The sequence below is a fragment of the Prosopis cineraria genome, unplaced genomic scaffold, assembly GCF_029017545.1.
Source record: "Prosopis cineraria cultivar Desert tree isolate PC_DT_omini unplaced genomic scaffold, ASM2901754v1 PC5, whole genome shotgun sequence".
Classification (NCBI taxonomy): Eukaryota; Viridiplantae; Streptophyta; class Magnoliopsida; order Fabales; family Fabaceae; genus Prosopis; species Prosopis cineraria.
Genome location: NW_026555336.1, coordinates 39,823,125 through 39,834,690, shown reverse-complemented (window position 1 = coordinate 39,834,690; position 11,566 = coordinate 39,823,125). Strand labels below are relative to the sequence as shown.

Sequence of the window (11,566 nt, the reverse complement as noted above, 5' to 3'; positions counted from 1 at the left end):
TAATTATTAATGTAAGCTCATACTTATAAACAGTATATGTTATTTGTATTGAAAGAATAAAAATTCACAAGATATTCTTTCACTCTCTTGTCTCCATTTCTTCAACATATATCTTATTTTCTTGTTGGATAATTTCATAACACGTCTCACATAATATGTATTTTTTAAAAAAGAAATTTGCCTTATGGTCGAAATCCAGCTTAACGATTTAAGGTCACGTCACATGTTGTTGGCTGTCGGCCTCTTTTTCCTCAGCCCTTAGCTTTGCATCCGATGGAAGATTGGCCAGAGTTAGGCTTCCATTGGACTTCATTTTTGGGAAACCGGGCCTAGTTCAGTTTTAATTGGGGTCTGGGCTTCCCGTTCCTTTGCAAAAGACAACAAGAATAAATTATATTTTTTTGCCAAACAATTACATGATATTTTTCTTAAAAAAATTTATATTTACATTGGCTAAACTAAAATTAAGATAACTTGCTGACATCAATTTCAATGAAATATGATATAAAATAAAGTTTATTTTAATCAAAATGTTCTTATTTGTACTTTTTATATGATAAAATTCCCAGGTATAAATGCAGTGATTTATAATTAGCAATAAATTAAACTTTTTTGTTCAACAAACAAATAATATTAAATTAAATGGAAAGAGTTGATATATGCAGGGGGGGAGGGATGAGACGTAGTTGATCCGGTGACTGACCGGGACATTTCGCAGTGGTGGCGTTAAAAAAGCTGTCATCGTAGACTTTGGAGAAGACCAACGACTTGATGAGATAGGGTTGGCCGTCAGGCGTTGACCACCATTTGGGACCAAGCAAGAACTAGTAATTTTTGAACAAGCTAAAACTTGAGAACATGAAGACCGATATATAGTAAAATTTAGAAATAATATTATTTATAAATGATGTAAATAATGTGACTTGGTTGAAACTACTTAATTACAACAACAGGTCAAGACCAGCGAGAGGGGATGTGGATCTGGTTACAGGCAAAGTGGAAGGAGGAATTATACAAAGCAAAGCATAGAAATGGCGTTGAATAAGGAATGAAGAACTCAGCGGCTCATGCCCTGCTCTACTGCCGGAGCTGTGGCGGTGGTCATGGCCAATTCTCTGTTGCGTTGCTCCACGTTGCCATGCCATCCTGTTCACGAAAAAACCTATCATTAAAATGAAGATATTCCCATTCCAGTCTCAATCAATTCACCGTTGCAACAAACAAAAGCAGCCATGACCTTGATTAAGTCTACGCGACAACACAAATAAGACAACCTGGCATGGTGGAAGTTCATTTCAATGGAAAATCATACATTGAGGCGGTCAATTCAAGAGGGATCAAAGAAGAAGGGGAAGTACCGATGAGCATGTCGAATCCACGATTTTGAAGCTCACGATACTCCTGACAGAGGGCACAGGGCTCGCAGCAGCAGTGAAGGAGGCAGTCGCAGCAAGGCTTGTCCTTGAGCAAGAACTGCTGCCTCATCTTGGCCCTGTAGAAGCAAGAGTACAAGCAAGCGCACCCCGTGACGCACGCCACCAGCGTATACAGCGCCCCGCTCGCCCCGCACGCTGCTCATTCCATTCATTCATCCTCTCAGTCTCAATTTCATCAATCAATTTCACAAAAAAAAAAAAAAAAAACAATATTCATTCACTACTTACACGTCGACCCTTTGTCCAGGATCTCCGCTATCTGACCGAACGTGATGCAAGGACACCAGCACGTGATGCAACCTGCGGGAACACATGAGCAGACGCGTGTTATTAATTAAATCGGACGCAGGGGAAGGGAGGGGCCGGGGGGGGGGGGAAGAGGATTACAGTTTCTGACGTCGGAGGTGCAGTCGCAGAGGCCGGTGGACCAGTCGACGCGGGGCTTGGACTGGAGAGGGTAGGAAGGGAGGGCGGAGGGGTGGTAGTGGGAATTGGAGGAGTAGGAGTCGGAGGAGTAGTAGGAGTTGGAGGGGGCGGAGACGGGGAAGCCGGTGGGGGCCTGGGAGTCGTGGGGCTTGCCGTAGTACTCATTTGGGTTTTGGGGATACATCCTGATTGCTGATTGCTGATTGCTGATTGCTGATGGTGGGGTTGAGGCTGAGAATGCTGCTGCTGGTGCTGCTGCTGGGGTAGGCGTGGCCCCTTTATATGCGGGCATGGCTCATGAGGAAGCTGCAGCAGCGTGAGGAACGGTTCCAGCTTCCAACTAGTGAAGGGCGGAGTCAAAGCCAAGTAAGGATGCAACAATTCAAAAGGAGCCCATCCGCCTCCACATAAAATAAAATATTATCCCGAACCTCTTCCTCTGAATGAAGCATCCAGTTTTATCAAGATAACGCACATATCTTACTAACATGCATCTTTGGAAATTCAAGAACGCTGTCACTAAGTTTTCTTTTCTCATATCGTTGAAGTCACCTATCTATCCATCAAAAAAATGAGTAGGTTAAGGTTTGCATAAAATCCAATAAAGAAGAAAGAAATGAGAAATAAAATAATAAAACCTAGTTTTAAGATATGGAATAAATTTGGGCAAGAAGATGTAATAGCGGCACGCGTATGGGGGCCGAAGATTTTTTGGGTGAACTTTAACAAGGCAGGATATGGTGTGTGAACTGCCGAGCGCAAATGGGCAATGCATTTATGACAAAAAACAGAAAAAATGAATGATTGAAGAAAGGATGGTGACATAGTGAATGGATCAGTGTTAGGGGTGTTCATGGGACGGGACGGGATAGGGACACCCCTGTTCGATGTCCCATCCCGAAAAAAAAATCGAGACTGAATTTTGGTTTCGTGTCCCGTCCCATCCCGAAAGTCGTCCTGTCCCGTTAAAAGTCGGGATGAGATCGGGACAAGATCGGGACGTCCCGCTGTCCCGATAAATGGAATAATATCGAAAAAAGATCTGAATAATAACGTTTATTAAAATTTTAAATCATATAATTTATTAAGTTTAAAATCAAAACAATACAAGCACATAAATAACAATAATTTAAAATTAATTATTGAATTATATTAATCACAACTACATATTATAATAACAAATATAAGTGATCTTTATGCTATAAGATTAGCAACAACAGGCAAGTCAAACACAACATCAAATCATTATTCTTCTACTTTAGTGAAGATATACTAAGCTAATTACTCTTCTAAAAATAAGCAAGCAATATGTTATAAATAAAAGTTATTAAATAAATAGATATAAAAATAAATTATATTAATATAATTAATATATTATAAAGAAAGATATCGACATGTTTAATCCATGCCATTAAAATTATCAATATAAAAAAACTTTAATTTTAAATAAGAATTGCAAGTATTAAAATTATAATTGATATAATTAATATAAGTATAAATTATATTAATATAATTAATATATTTAAAATAAAAAATAATATATATAATATTCGGGACGGAACGGGACATCTCAATGGTAATCCTATGTCCCGTCTTGTCCTGAACTCCTTTCCTATCTTGTCCCGTAAAGTTCCGTCCTGATTATTTTCGGGTCGGAATAAGACTCGTCCCGATATAATCGGGACGATATCGGGTCAATCAGGACGAGTATAGACTGAACACCCTAATCAGTGCACTTCAAAGTCTTCGCTCTTTCATCCTATTCCTCCCCCACCACATTGTTGATTTTTTTATTTTGGGTGTCTTTGCAGTGCTTTACAAAATATTTCTATTTACGTGTAAGGCTGGGGACCAAAGTACGCCAATAATACTGGTAAGGTTTCCAGTGCGTGTTTGGTTTTACTTTTAAAATTCTTATTTTTATGTTCGAGGCAGTCCATCTAGAGGCAAGCTTTTCGAATTGGAGACACCAACAAAACAAAAACAAAAACAAAAAACAAAAAACGACTCGTATCGGGACGGAGAGAGAACAAATGACAGTGAATGTTATATTCATTAAAATTTATAATAACACGCCTTCGATCATATTCATAATATTTAAGGGGTCAACACGGATCTTTCTGCATATCCGTTGCATTCACTTCACGACGCATTGAATTATGTAAGAAGGCATCTAAAACGTGTTAGCATGTCGGGAGAAGTTCGAGGGAATAACGAATAAGGACCTGAAGACTGATTGCATCAAAGGACCAATTAATGAATAATGAAAAGACGAGCTTATCCCTCGAATAAAATTATAAACGCCCCTCTCTCTCCGCGGCTTCTCCCCAGAATTCGCATCCTTTTCTAATCACGCGTTGAGGCTCAAAGGCCATCGTCGAGCAACTTTTTATAGCTCGCCTTCGACCTTTTAACACGTCACACACAAAACATGACTTTTAAATGGCGAAAGTTAACTTGTAAGTAGCGGAATATGATGGAGTGGTAGACTAGGTATTATCGAGAGACATTTATGAAATCATACCGACCTTCCACTATTTCATCTGTTTGGCGTAATTCGTAGTGTCCAAAAGGATTTTTCTCTTTTAATGTCATTTTCAAAACGTAAGATCTGCAAGTAGCAGGTCCTTCATTGTCGTTTCCCGGCACCAATTTCTGATTCATGGGTTTAGCTAGAGTTGGCGGGTTTTAATTTCAGTCACATGCATGATTGCGATGAGTCTGAGGAAGGTAAAAATGAAGGATCCTGGTTCATCTGTGCAGACGCCTAAAGAAGTATGGGAGTGAGATTTCACTATTTGTGGACAGCAGCAAGGGCGGCAGCTACAAGGGAAGGTTGCGGAGAAAGAAGTGCACTGCGGATCCTTTATGGCCTATCGGTGGTAGTGAGGAGGAAACTACTGAGCACTTGCTATTGTTTTGCCCATGGGTAAGAGCTGTCTGGTTTGGTTGTGGCTTGACTGAGTTTGTGAATAAAAAAGATTAGGAGGATTGAGTTGTGGTGTGCTAGTTGGTAGGGGAAGAAGGGGTGGCGTGGTAATGATATGAGTGTGACAATGGCTGCGATATGCTGATATATTTAGAAAACAAGGTGTCGGTTTGTTTTTTAAGGGGGCAAGATATTGATCCAGCTGATTCTGTAGTTCATGAATCTGAACTTGCACAGGTGTCTAAGGCTGCTGGTAGAAGGGCTGGCGTCCTCCTGGTGTAAATGAGTTGAAGATTAAACTCAGAGAAGAACGGCTTGGCTTGGAGTAATGAGAATGGAGAATTTCTGTTTGGGTACAGTGAGCATGTGGAGGCTTCATCTGATTTTATGGTGGAGGCTGTGTCATTGAGTTTGCCAAGGGTTTGTGGTAAGAAGGTTTGTCTTGAAATTGATTGTGCTGAGCTGTATAATGTTATGAAAAACAGCAACGTGTTGGCTCGTGATTGGAGTGCGCAGGTTTGATCCGATATAGGCTGATTCTGTAAGCAATAAGGCTGCTGATTTCTTGGCGGTGACTGCCGAAAGGTCGGCGGTTTCGTGTTTTCACCTTCATCTTCCTTGCTGAGTTGATCTTTGCCGGTAGCGCCACGATGAATGCGACTTGTCAGACGGATATCTGTTGGATTGTTATTTTTTCCCTGTTCTGTTTGCCTTTTGGTTTTACTTCCTCGTTGTGTTTGCTTTTTTGGTTTAAGTGTGTGATAGGTTGTATTTCTATGTTTTTTCTTGCCTTTATTAATGGTTTGTAATATATTTTTTAGTTGATGAACAGAGTTTCAATTTTTTTAAAAGAAAATAAAAGTTGCATGCATGATAAATCAGGATCTTAAATTCTTAGAACTCCAAAGAAGACCTCCACTAATCCAAAGCCTCTTTTTTTTTTCTTTTACTTCTCGTGAAAGAAGCCTCCTCTGCCTCTCCATTGAAATAGAAATAAATTTAAACAATTTAAATTTAGTATTTTTAATTTTATTGTAAATTTTTTTAATAAATATACTTATCAATCTGAACTTTAATATAAATGATTCAAATTTAATATAAAAATTTAAATTAACTTTTTAAATACATTTTGAACAATGCAGATATATTTTGAATAGAACATTAAATTTATTAAAAAGTTTTAACATAAAATTTGAACAAATCATATTAAATTTGAACTTTCAGATTAATAAGCTTAATTATTTAAATTTTTTACAATTTTTATATATTTTTTATTTTAAAAATAAAATTAAAAATATTAAATTTAAACTGTTAAAATTTAGTTTAAATTAAGCTTCTGTTTCAGTGGAAAGGCGGAAAATGCTTAACTCCTTGACACTGCCATTCACGTCGAACCGCTAATTACACAACCTTGCGTGACTTAAAGGAGCTAGTCAGCTAGACTAGAAAGAAAAGAAGAAAGTTACGGGCCACACTTTCGCGTGCAAATCCCTTTTAAGTATTCATAATCTGCGATACATGACCACGCATCTTCCACCATTAACCATAACATTACCACCCCATCATGACCTCTCTCTTGCTTTCCCTCATCCCTTTCTGAGCCTACAGGGCGACCATTTTGCCAACCACTGGAAATACCCAATTTACATTTTTAAACCATCAAGGGTGGGCGGCAAAGAAGCCTAGAAGGCCACCAGAGGAGCGTTGATGTACGTGGTGGGCTCGGACTCCTGAAAGAATGGCCTAGAATCAGGGAATGCGTCCGTATTATTATTGGGCCCACCCACCACTGCTCCTACCAATATGTTGAGATTGGGATTTGGGCTCAGGAAATATCGAGATCCAGCCTTGCAACCGATATGGGCTGGGTGAGCTGCCACTGAAGGAAGCGAGCTCGCACGGTGGTGGATCCTTTGAGGGTAGCGAGCTCCGTATCCGACCATGTACGACATCCCCAGTGGATTGTCTCCGAGAATATAGTCCACCTAAGCCATGTGACACGTCAGAAGATCATTATTCTTTATCCCATGGTTCGAGTAAAATGACCGCATTGTCCCTCAATCAGCAGTCACTAGTCACGTGATGAGGTGGCCCGGTTCGTGGGCCATCCTACAGTCACTGTGTTACTAAAGACTCAGGAAAGACAAATTCTAGCCGTTAACTTTGTCTGATGTTGAAATTTAAGAAAAGGAATAAATGAAGGGTTTATCATTGATGTCAAGTTGGGACCCATTGCTGAGAGGACTATGCTAGATTTCTAAAAAAAAAAAAATCAACAGAATTTTGAAACTAGTGTAAAATTACTTCTCAAAAAGACATTTTTATATAAAAAAATCTCTTATTTTGTGAGATATTTTCTTATAATTCAATGTGTTGGAACATATAAACAAAAAAAGAAGGGAAACTCACGACAATTGAACATTGGCTAAGCAAATATCCAAGAAATCTCTCACTTTACAATACAAAAGAGAAATTACCTGGCGTTTGGCGAGGCGTTTGAGTAAGGCAGGAGTGGCAGTGGTCTCGCCGCATGGCACGACCTTATTGGCGTGACTGAGGTAATTGGAATAGGCTAAAAGCAGGAAAGACAGTGACGTCACATGCTGCATGTTACTCCCTCCAGCCTTGAATATGAGCCCGCCTATTTCCAGAAATGAACCCACAACATGCATTAGTTTTATTTACTTTTGGTTGGCAAAAACTATAGTTCGCGCCTTCCCCGCTGCAATAATTAAAGTGGCATTTTCCGATGTGTGTAAACACAGAATCACACAATCAAAGGCTTTTTTTTTTTTTTTTGGTTTTCTTTATAAAGTAAAGCATGATTAATGGCTGTGGTAAGAGGCCATCATACTTTCACCCCTCACACTCATGATATTTTATCAAACTACAGATTTTTTAGACTTCTTTATTGTATGCAATGGGCTTTTTTAGTTCGGATGAGAGTTTAGCAGAGATCAGTTTTTCATATTGTCACAGTAAAATAAAATGCGATCCAGTGCTTAAAGTTTATATCATTTATATGAGATCTGTAGTTCGATCAATCATGCGAGCCAATAAAAAATGGGATGAGGAAAAGCATATATACCAGGAGAATATTGAACTTGAGGGTGAGAAATCCCTGGCAATATAGAACAGATAAATCCATCTGCGTTTCGCTTGAACGACTCAAAATACTCTGCTCTTCCCATCAACACCTCCTGCGGTAATTAAAAAATAAGGAAGAAAAATCATACAGCGGAACCATTTGAAATTCGGCCATTTTCATTTCTCTGAAAGAGATCGGACACAAACGAAACTAAATCCAAAACCCAATAAACTTGTACGCATGCAGATTGCAGTCAGTTGAGATAACATTTATTAAGTTTTCCCTTTTCTCATGGATAATGTGTTAATAATCATTTTCACATTATCTTCCTTGATTTCTTCTGCAATCATTCTCATTCTTCAAAAATACACATAGCCATAGCAAAAGAAGACAGTAAAGTCTCAATCGCTTTTGAGGAAAGTGCCTGTGCAGAAAATTATGGCTGAGAGTATGGGAAGAGCCATAGATCCAGCCTTTAGGCACATGCATGAAGCAGCAATTGATGGCAACGGGACCCACGTTCTTGCCAGATCCCAAAGGAATGGCTATCGAGAAATAAGGCGAAGACTTTTGCAGATGTTCACTATTTTGATGGCCAGGCGATGACTTTAGGACCCAATCCTGTTCTGATTTAAGGGGCAGGACATTGCCTTCAAAACATACCCCAATAATTCTAATTCTAATGATTAACTTAAACGATAAATGTGCCCAGTATTGTCCAAATTATGATTGGAATATCAGGGGCAGTTTTGTCTTTGAGAGTTTGATCCCATTATTAGAGAATGTCCAGATTGGATTCACTACATAAGATGGTGGCCCGACATGGAACCCAAAAAACCAATGAACATCATGTGCCATCATCAGCATTTTCTCACAACAACCCCCTTTATCTCATTCCTCATCTTGACTTTTCATAAAAAAAAATATATATATATATATATGTAGACACAGATCAGCAATACATTATGCTTCTAAAAATCAAATATGCATTCCTTATCTAGTTGCACTATATTACACATTATTATTGATTCGCTATAGCATACATTCCCTGGCTGGCCCGCCAATAAGAGTATGCCAGAAATCAAGTTCTGTATCATCTTTTCATTTTCTAAAAAATATAATTATAAATATGGATAATGTTATATGCATGCATCCAAGTTCATAAATTTCATAACTGTATTCTATATATACGTCTATATAAAGTTTAAAAGGATAGGGTCCAATTGAATTGTGAGTTGCCACAAAAAAATATGATAGAAAGTGAATCACATTCCACACCACGTGATGCGCAGAACTTTTCATCAAAAATATATTCTTCCAGCTTGATTGATTGTTGTTCCACATGCCAAACAGGACACAACGCAAGAAAAGGTACTAAAAACAACACATAAAAGACAAGAGCATGTTGATAAGAGCGCACATATTACTCATACAAATTAAAATTAGTACATAGTTACCGAAATATTATTAAAAACAAAATTGGATTGCATCATATATAGTGTAACAAATTAATAGAAGCGCGCTTGTTACCTTGGAGACGAGGACGTTAATCCCAGCATGCTTGTTATCCCAACCAAATTCATTAATGGTGTCTCCTGCTCTCAACACCACCTCGTTTTCACAATGTATTCCCTGTACTGACGCCTACGGGAAGCCTTGTGCAACCACGCTGCTGCCCAAAGCAACTCGTCCTATCAACATCCGCGTCGACGATGTGAGTGTAAAGTCAACTTCGTTCTCTGTTTATGGTGATCTAATCTAGCGGCTAGGAATTGTAGCATGACTCACCTGGTAACCATTGACGTCGCAGTAAAATGGGCACACAGCTCGGCGCAGGCTATTACTGTACGCCCCCCGGTGCTTGTCAGCGAACCGGAACACCTGCACATGGCATAGCCATGCCGTTTCCCATCAACTGTCATTTTATCGCGATATTTTAACGGGAAAAAAAAAATAAATGCTCCCCTCTAAACATTTTGTTCATTTTGAAGAAAGTACAATAATCTATTTTAATGCCTAAATTTCCTATGCTCGTAAATAAATAATATGCAAGCGGGTAATCTTTAACTGGAGTGTCAATAATTTATAATTTTATATTAATTTATATTAGGTGCTACTCTCTTCGTCTTAAATTATAAAATATTTTTAAATAAAATTTTACATATTAATAAAATTCATTAAATACACTTTATAATTTTATTTTTTTAAGATAAAAATATAAATTTAAAAATATTTTTTATTTAATATTTTATTAATAAAAAAATATTAGAAACAGATATATATAAAAAAAATAATATTAAAAAAATATCACTAACAAATTTTATTTTTATTAAATATTTTATATTTTAAAGTATTAAATTTTTTAAAAAATATCATTTGATTATAACAACTGACAAACAACAGAAAAGAGAATTCAATTCCCAGTAAAGTGATTTGTTTTATTTTTTCAGTGCAAATAGTCAAAAGCCATTTCATGTCACCAGTGAAAGTTTCTTTTTCGTGTTTTGGGAAATTCAATCCACATTTTATAACTTGCTTCTTTTTTAATATATTCAGAAACTTTCACCAAAAGGTTAAAAAGGCAAGATAGAAATGAAAAAGTGTGAGAGCGACGCACCCAACGGCTCGATTGAGCAGCAATCGGGAGTATGCGGGGTCACGTGATCTGAAACAATGGACGCAGCCGCTAGCGCAGCTGCAGTTTCGCCCGCCACGTCGGATCCTGGGTGGGCCCCGTCGATTTTGTACACTGTGCGCAACGTATCCATGTCCTCGGGCCTCTCCCAACAGTTGTGATCCGAGTACGGGTCGCCTACCTGCACAAAAACGACGCCCGGTCGCGCCGTCGCCTTCAGCAGGTAATCGGTAGCCCAACGCACCGCCTTCACGGCGTTCCCCAGTTCAGGTCCCATTGTCCTCCCGAAGTCGATGATGCTCCAAGACAGCATCGTTGTCGTGAAAGCCATCGGAAACCCGAACTTTATGTTATCGCCGGCGTCGTAGTAACCGCCGGTTAAATCCACCTAAAATGAAAACACAATGCACGTTAGGAACGGCACTGTCGAAATGAAAATTGAATGAAATAAAGCTTCACATACTCCGGCGGTAGCACCGTCGTGCAATGCGGAGTCACGGCGCCATCTGAGGCGTTGATCAGGAGGGAGTTTGCCCGAGCGTTGGCCTTCAAAAAAGAGAATGCTCTTTCGGAGGGCGTCGGCGTAGTTTTGGCCAGCGGCTATTGGCCGCAGAGAAAGGAGCAGCAGCAGTACGGTGAGGGCGCGAAGTGCCGAAAGAGGAAGCTGAGCAGTTCGCGCCATTGTCTTTCTTCCCGCAGTTAGTTGTGAATGACGAAGCGAAAACCGTCGAGCGGGTGGTTATATAATCGAAAAAGCGTCCTTGGATTCCAGTTGAATTACCAATGAGTTAGAGCCACGTGGAGAAGGAACACTGGTCGGATTTCGGACCCCAATGCAGGAATGGCTTGACCGATCAGGCTCGGGTTTTGACCGGGCACCGGTCGACAATGGAACGGGTATGGAACACGGAGTTAATGTGAGTCGGTGGGTAACTGTAAAGGCCAAGGGCCGGAATTATGAGGCCATGTGATGATCACCGCCAATTAATTGGTGACACGTGTAGAATCGGAGAGTAGTTGGGACCCAGGGAGACAGGAGAGCAAATTTACCA

General features: G+C 39.3%; 2 protein-coding genes across 2 annotated transcripts; both read right to left on the bottom strand.

Annotated features, from left to right (window-relative positions):
• Positions 1–871: 871 nt before the first annotated feature.
• LOC129311370 (protein PLANT CADMIUM RESISTANCE 2-like) lies at positions 872–2,321 on the bottom strand. Its single transcript, XM_054953649.1, has 4 exons — positions 1,824–2,321; positions 1,665–1,736; positions 1,359–1,571; positions 872–1,146 (listed from the first exon to the last, which is right to left on the bottom strand). The coding sequence occupies exons 1-4, from the start codon at positions 2,152–2,154 to the stop codon at positions 1,058–1,060; spliced, it is 705 nt and encodes a 234-aa protein (XP_054809624.1). The 5' UTR covers positions 2,155–2,321; the 3' UTR covers positions 872–1,057.
• A 3,932-nt stretch (positions 2,322–6,253) lies between these two features.
• LOC129310344 (endoglucanase 8-like) lies at positions 6,254–11,234 on the bottom strand. The gene is given in 10 exon segments (XM_054952166.1): positions 6,254–6,485; positions 6,488–6,776; positions 7,269–7,432; positions 7,880–7,991; positions 9,410–9,498; positions 9,501–9,570; positions 9,668–9,761; positions 10,497–10,551; positions 10,554–10,902; positions 10,978–11,234. Coding segments are annotated over 10 exon segments (1,476 nt in total). The 5' UTR covers positions 11,197–11,234; the 3' UTR covers positions 6,254–6,450.
• Positions 11,235–11,566: the final 332 nt, after the last annotated feature.

Excerpts from the sequence above, each read along its gene's own strand:
- LOC129311370 (XM_054953649.1), bottom strand. The coding sequence starts at position 2,154 with ATGCCCGCATATAAAGGGGCCACGCCTACCCCAGCAGCAGCACCAGCA. Across the intron at positions 1,737-1,823 it reads CACCTCCGACGTCAGAAACT|GTTGCATCACGTGCTGGTGT; the intron begins GTAATCCTCTTC and ends GTGTTCCCGCAG. Across the intron at positions 1,147-1,358 it reads TGGATTCGACATGCTCATCG|GATGGCATGGCAACGTGGAG; the intron begins GTACTTCCCCTT and ends TTTCGTGAACAG.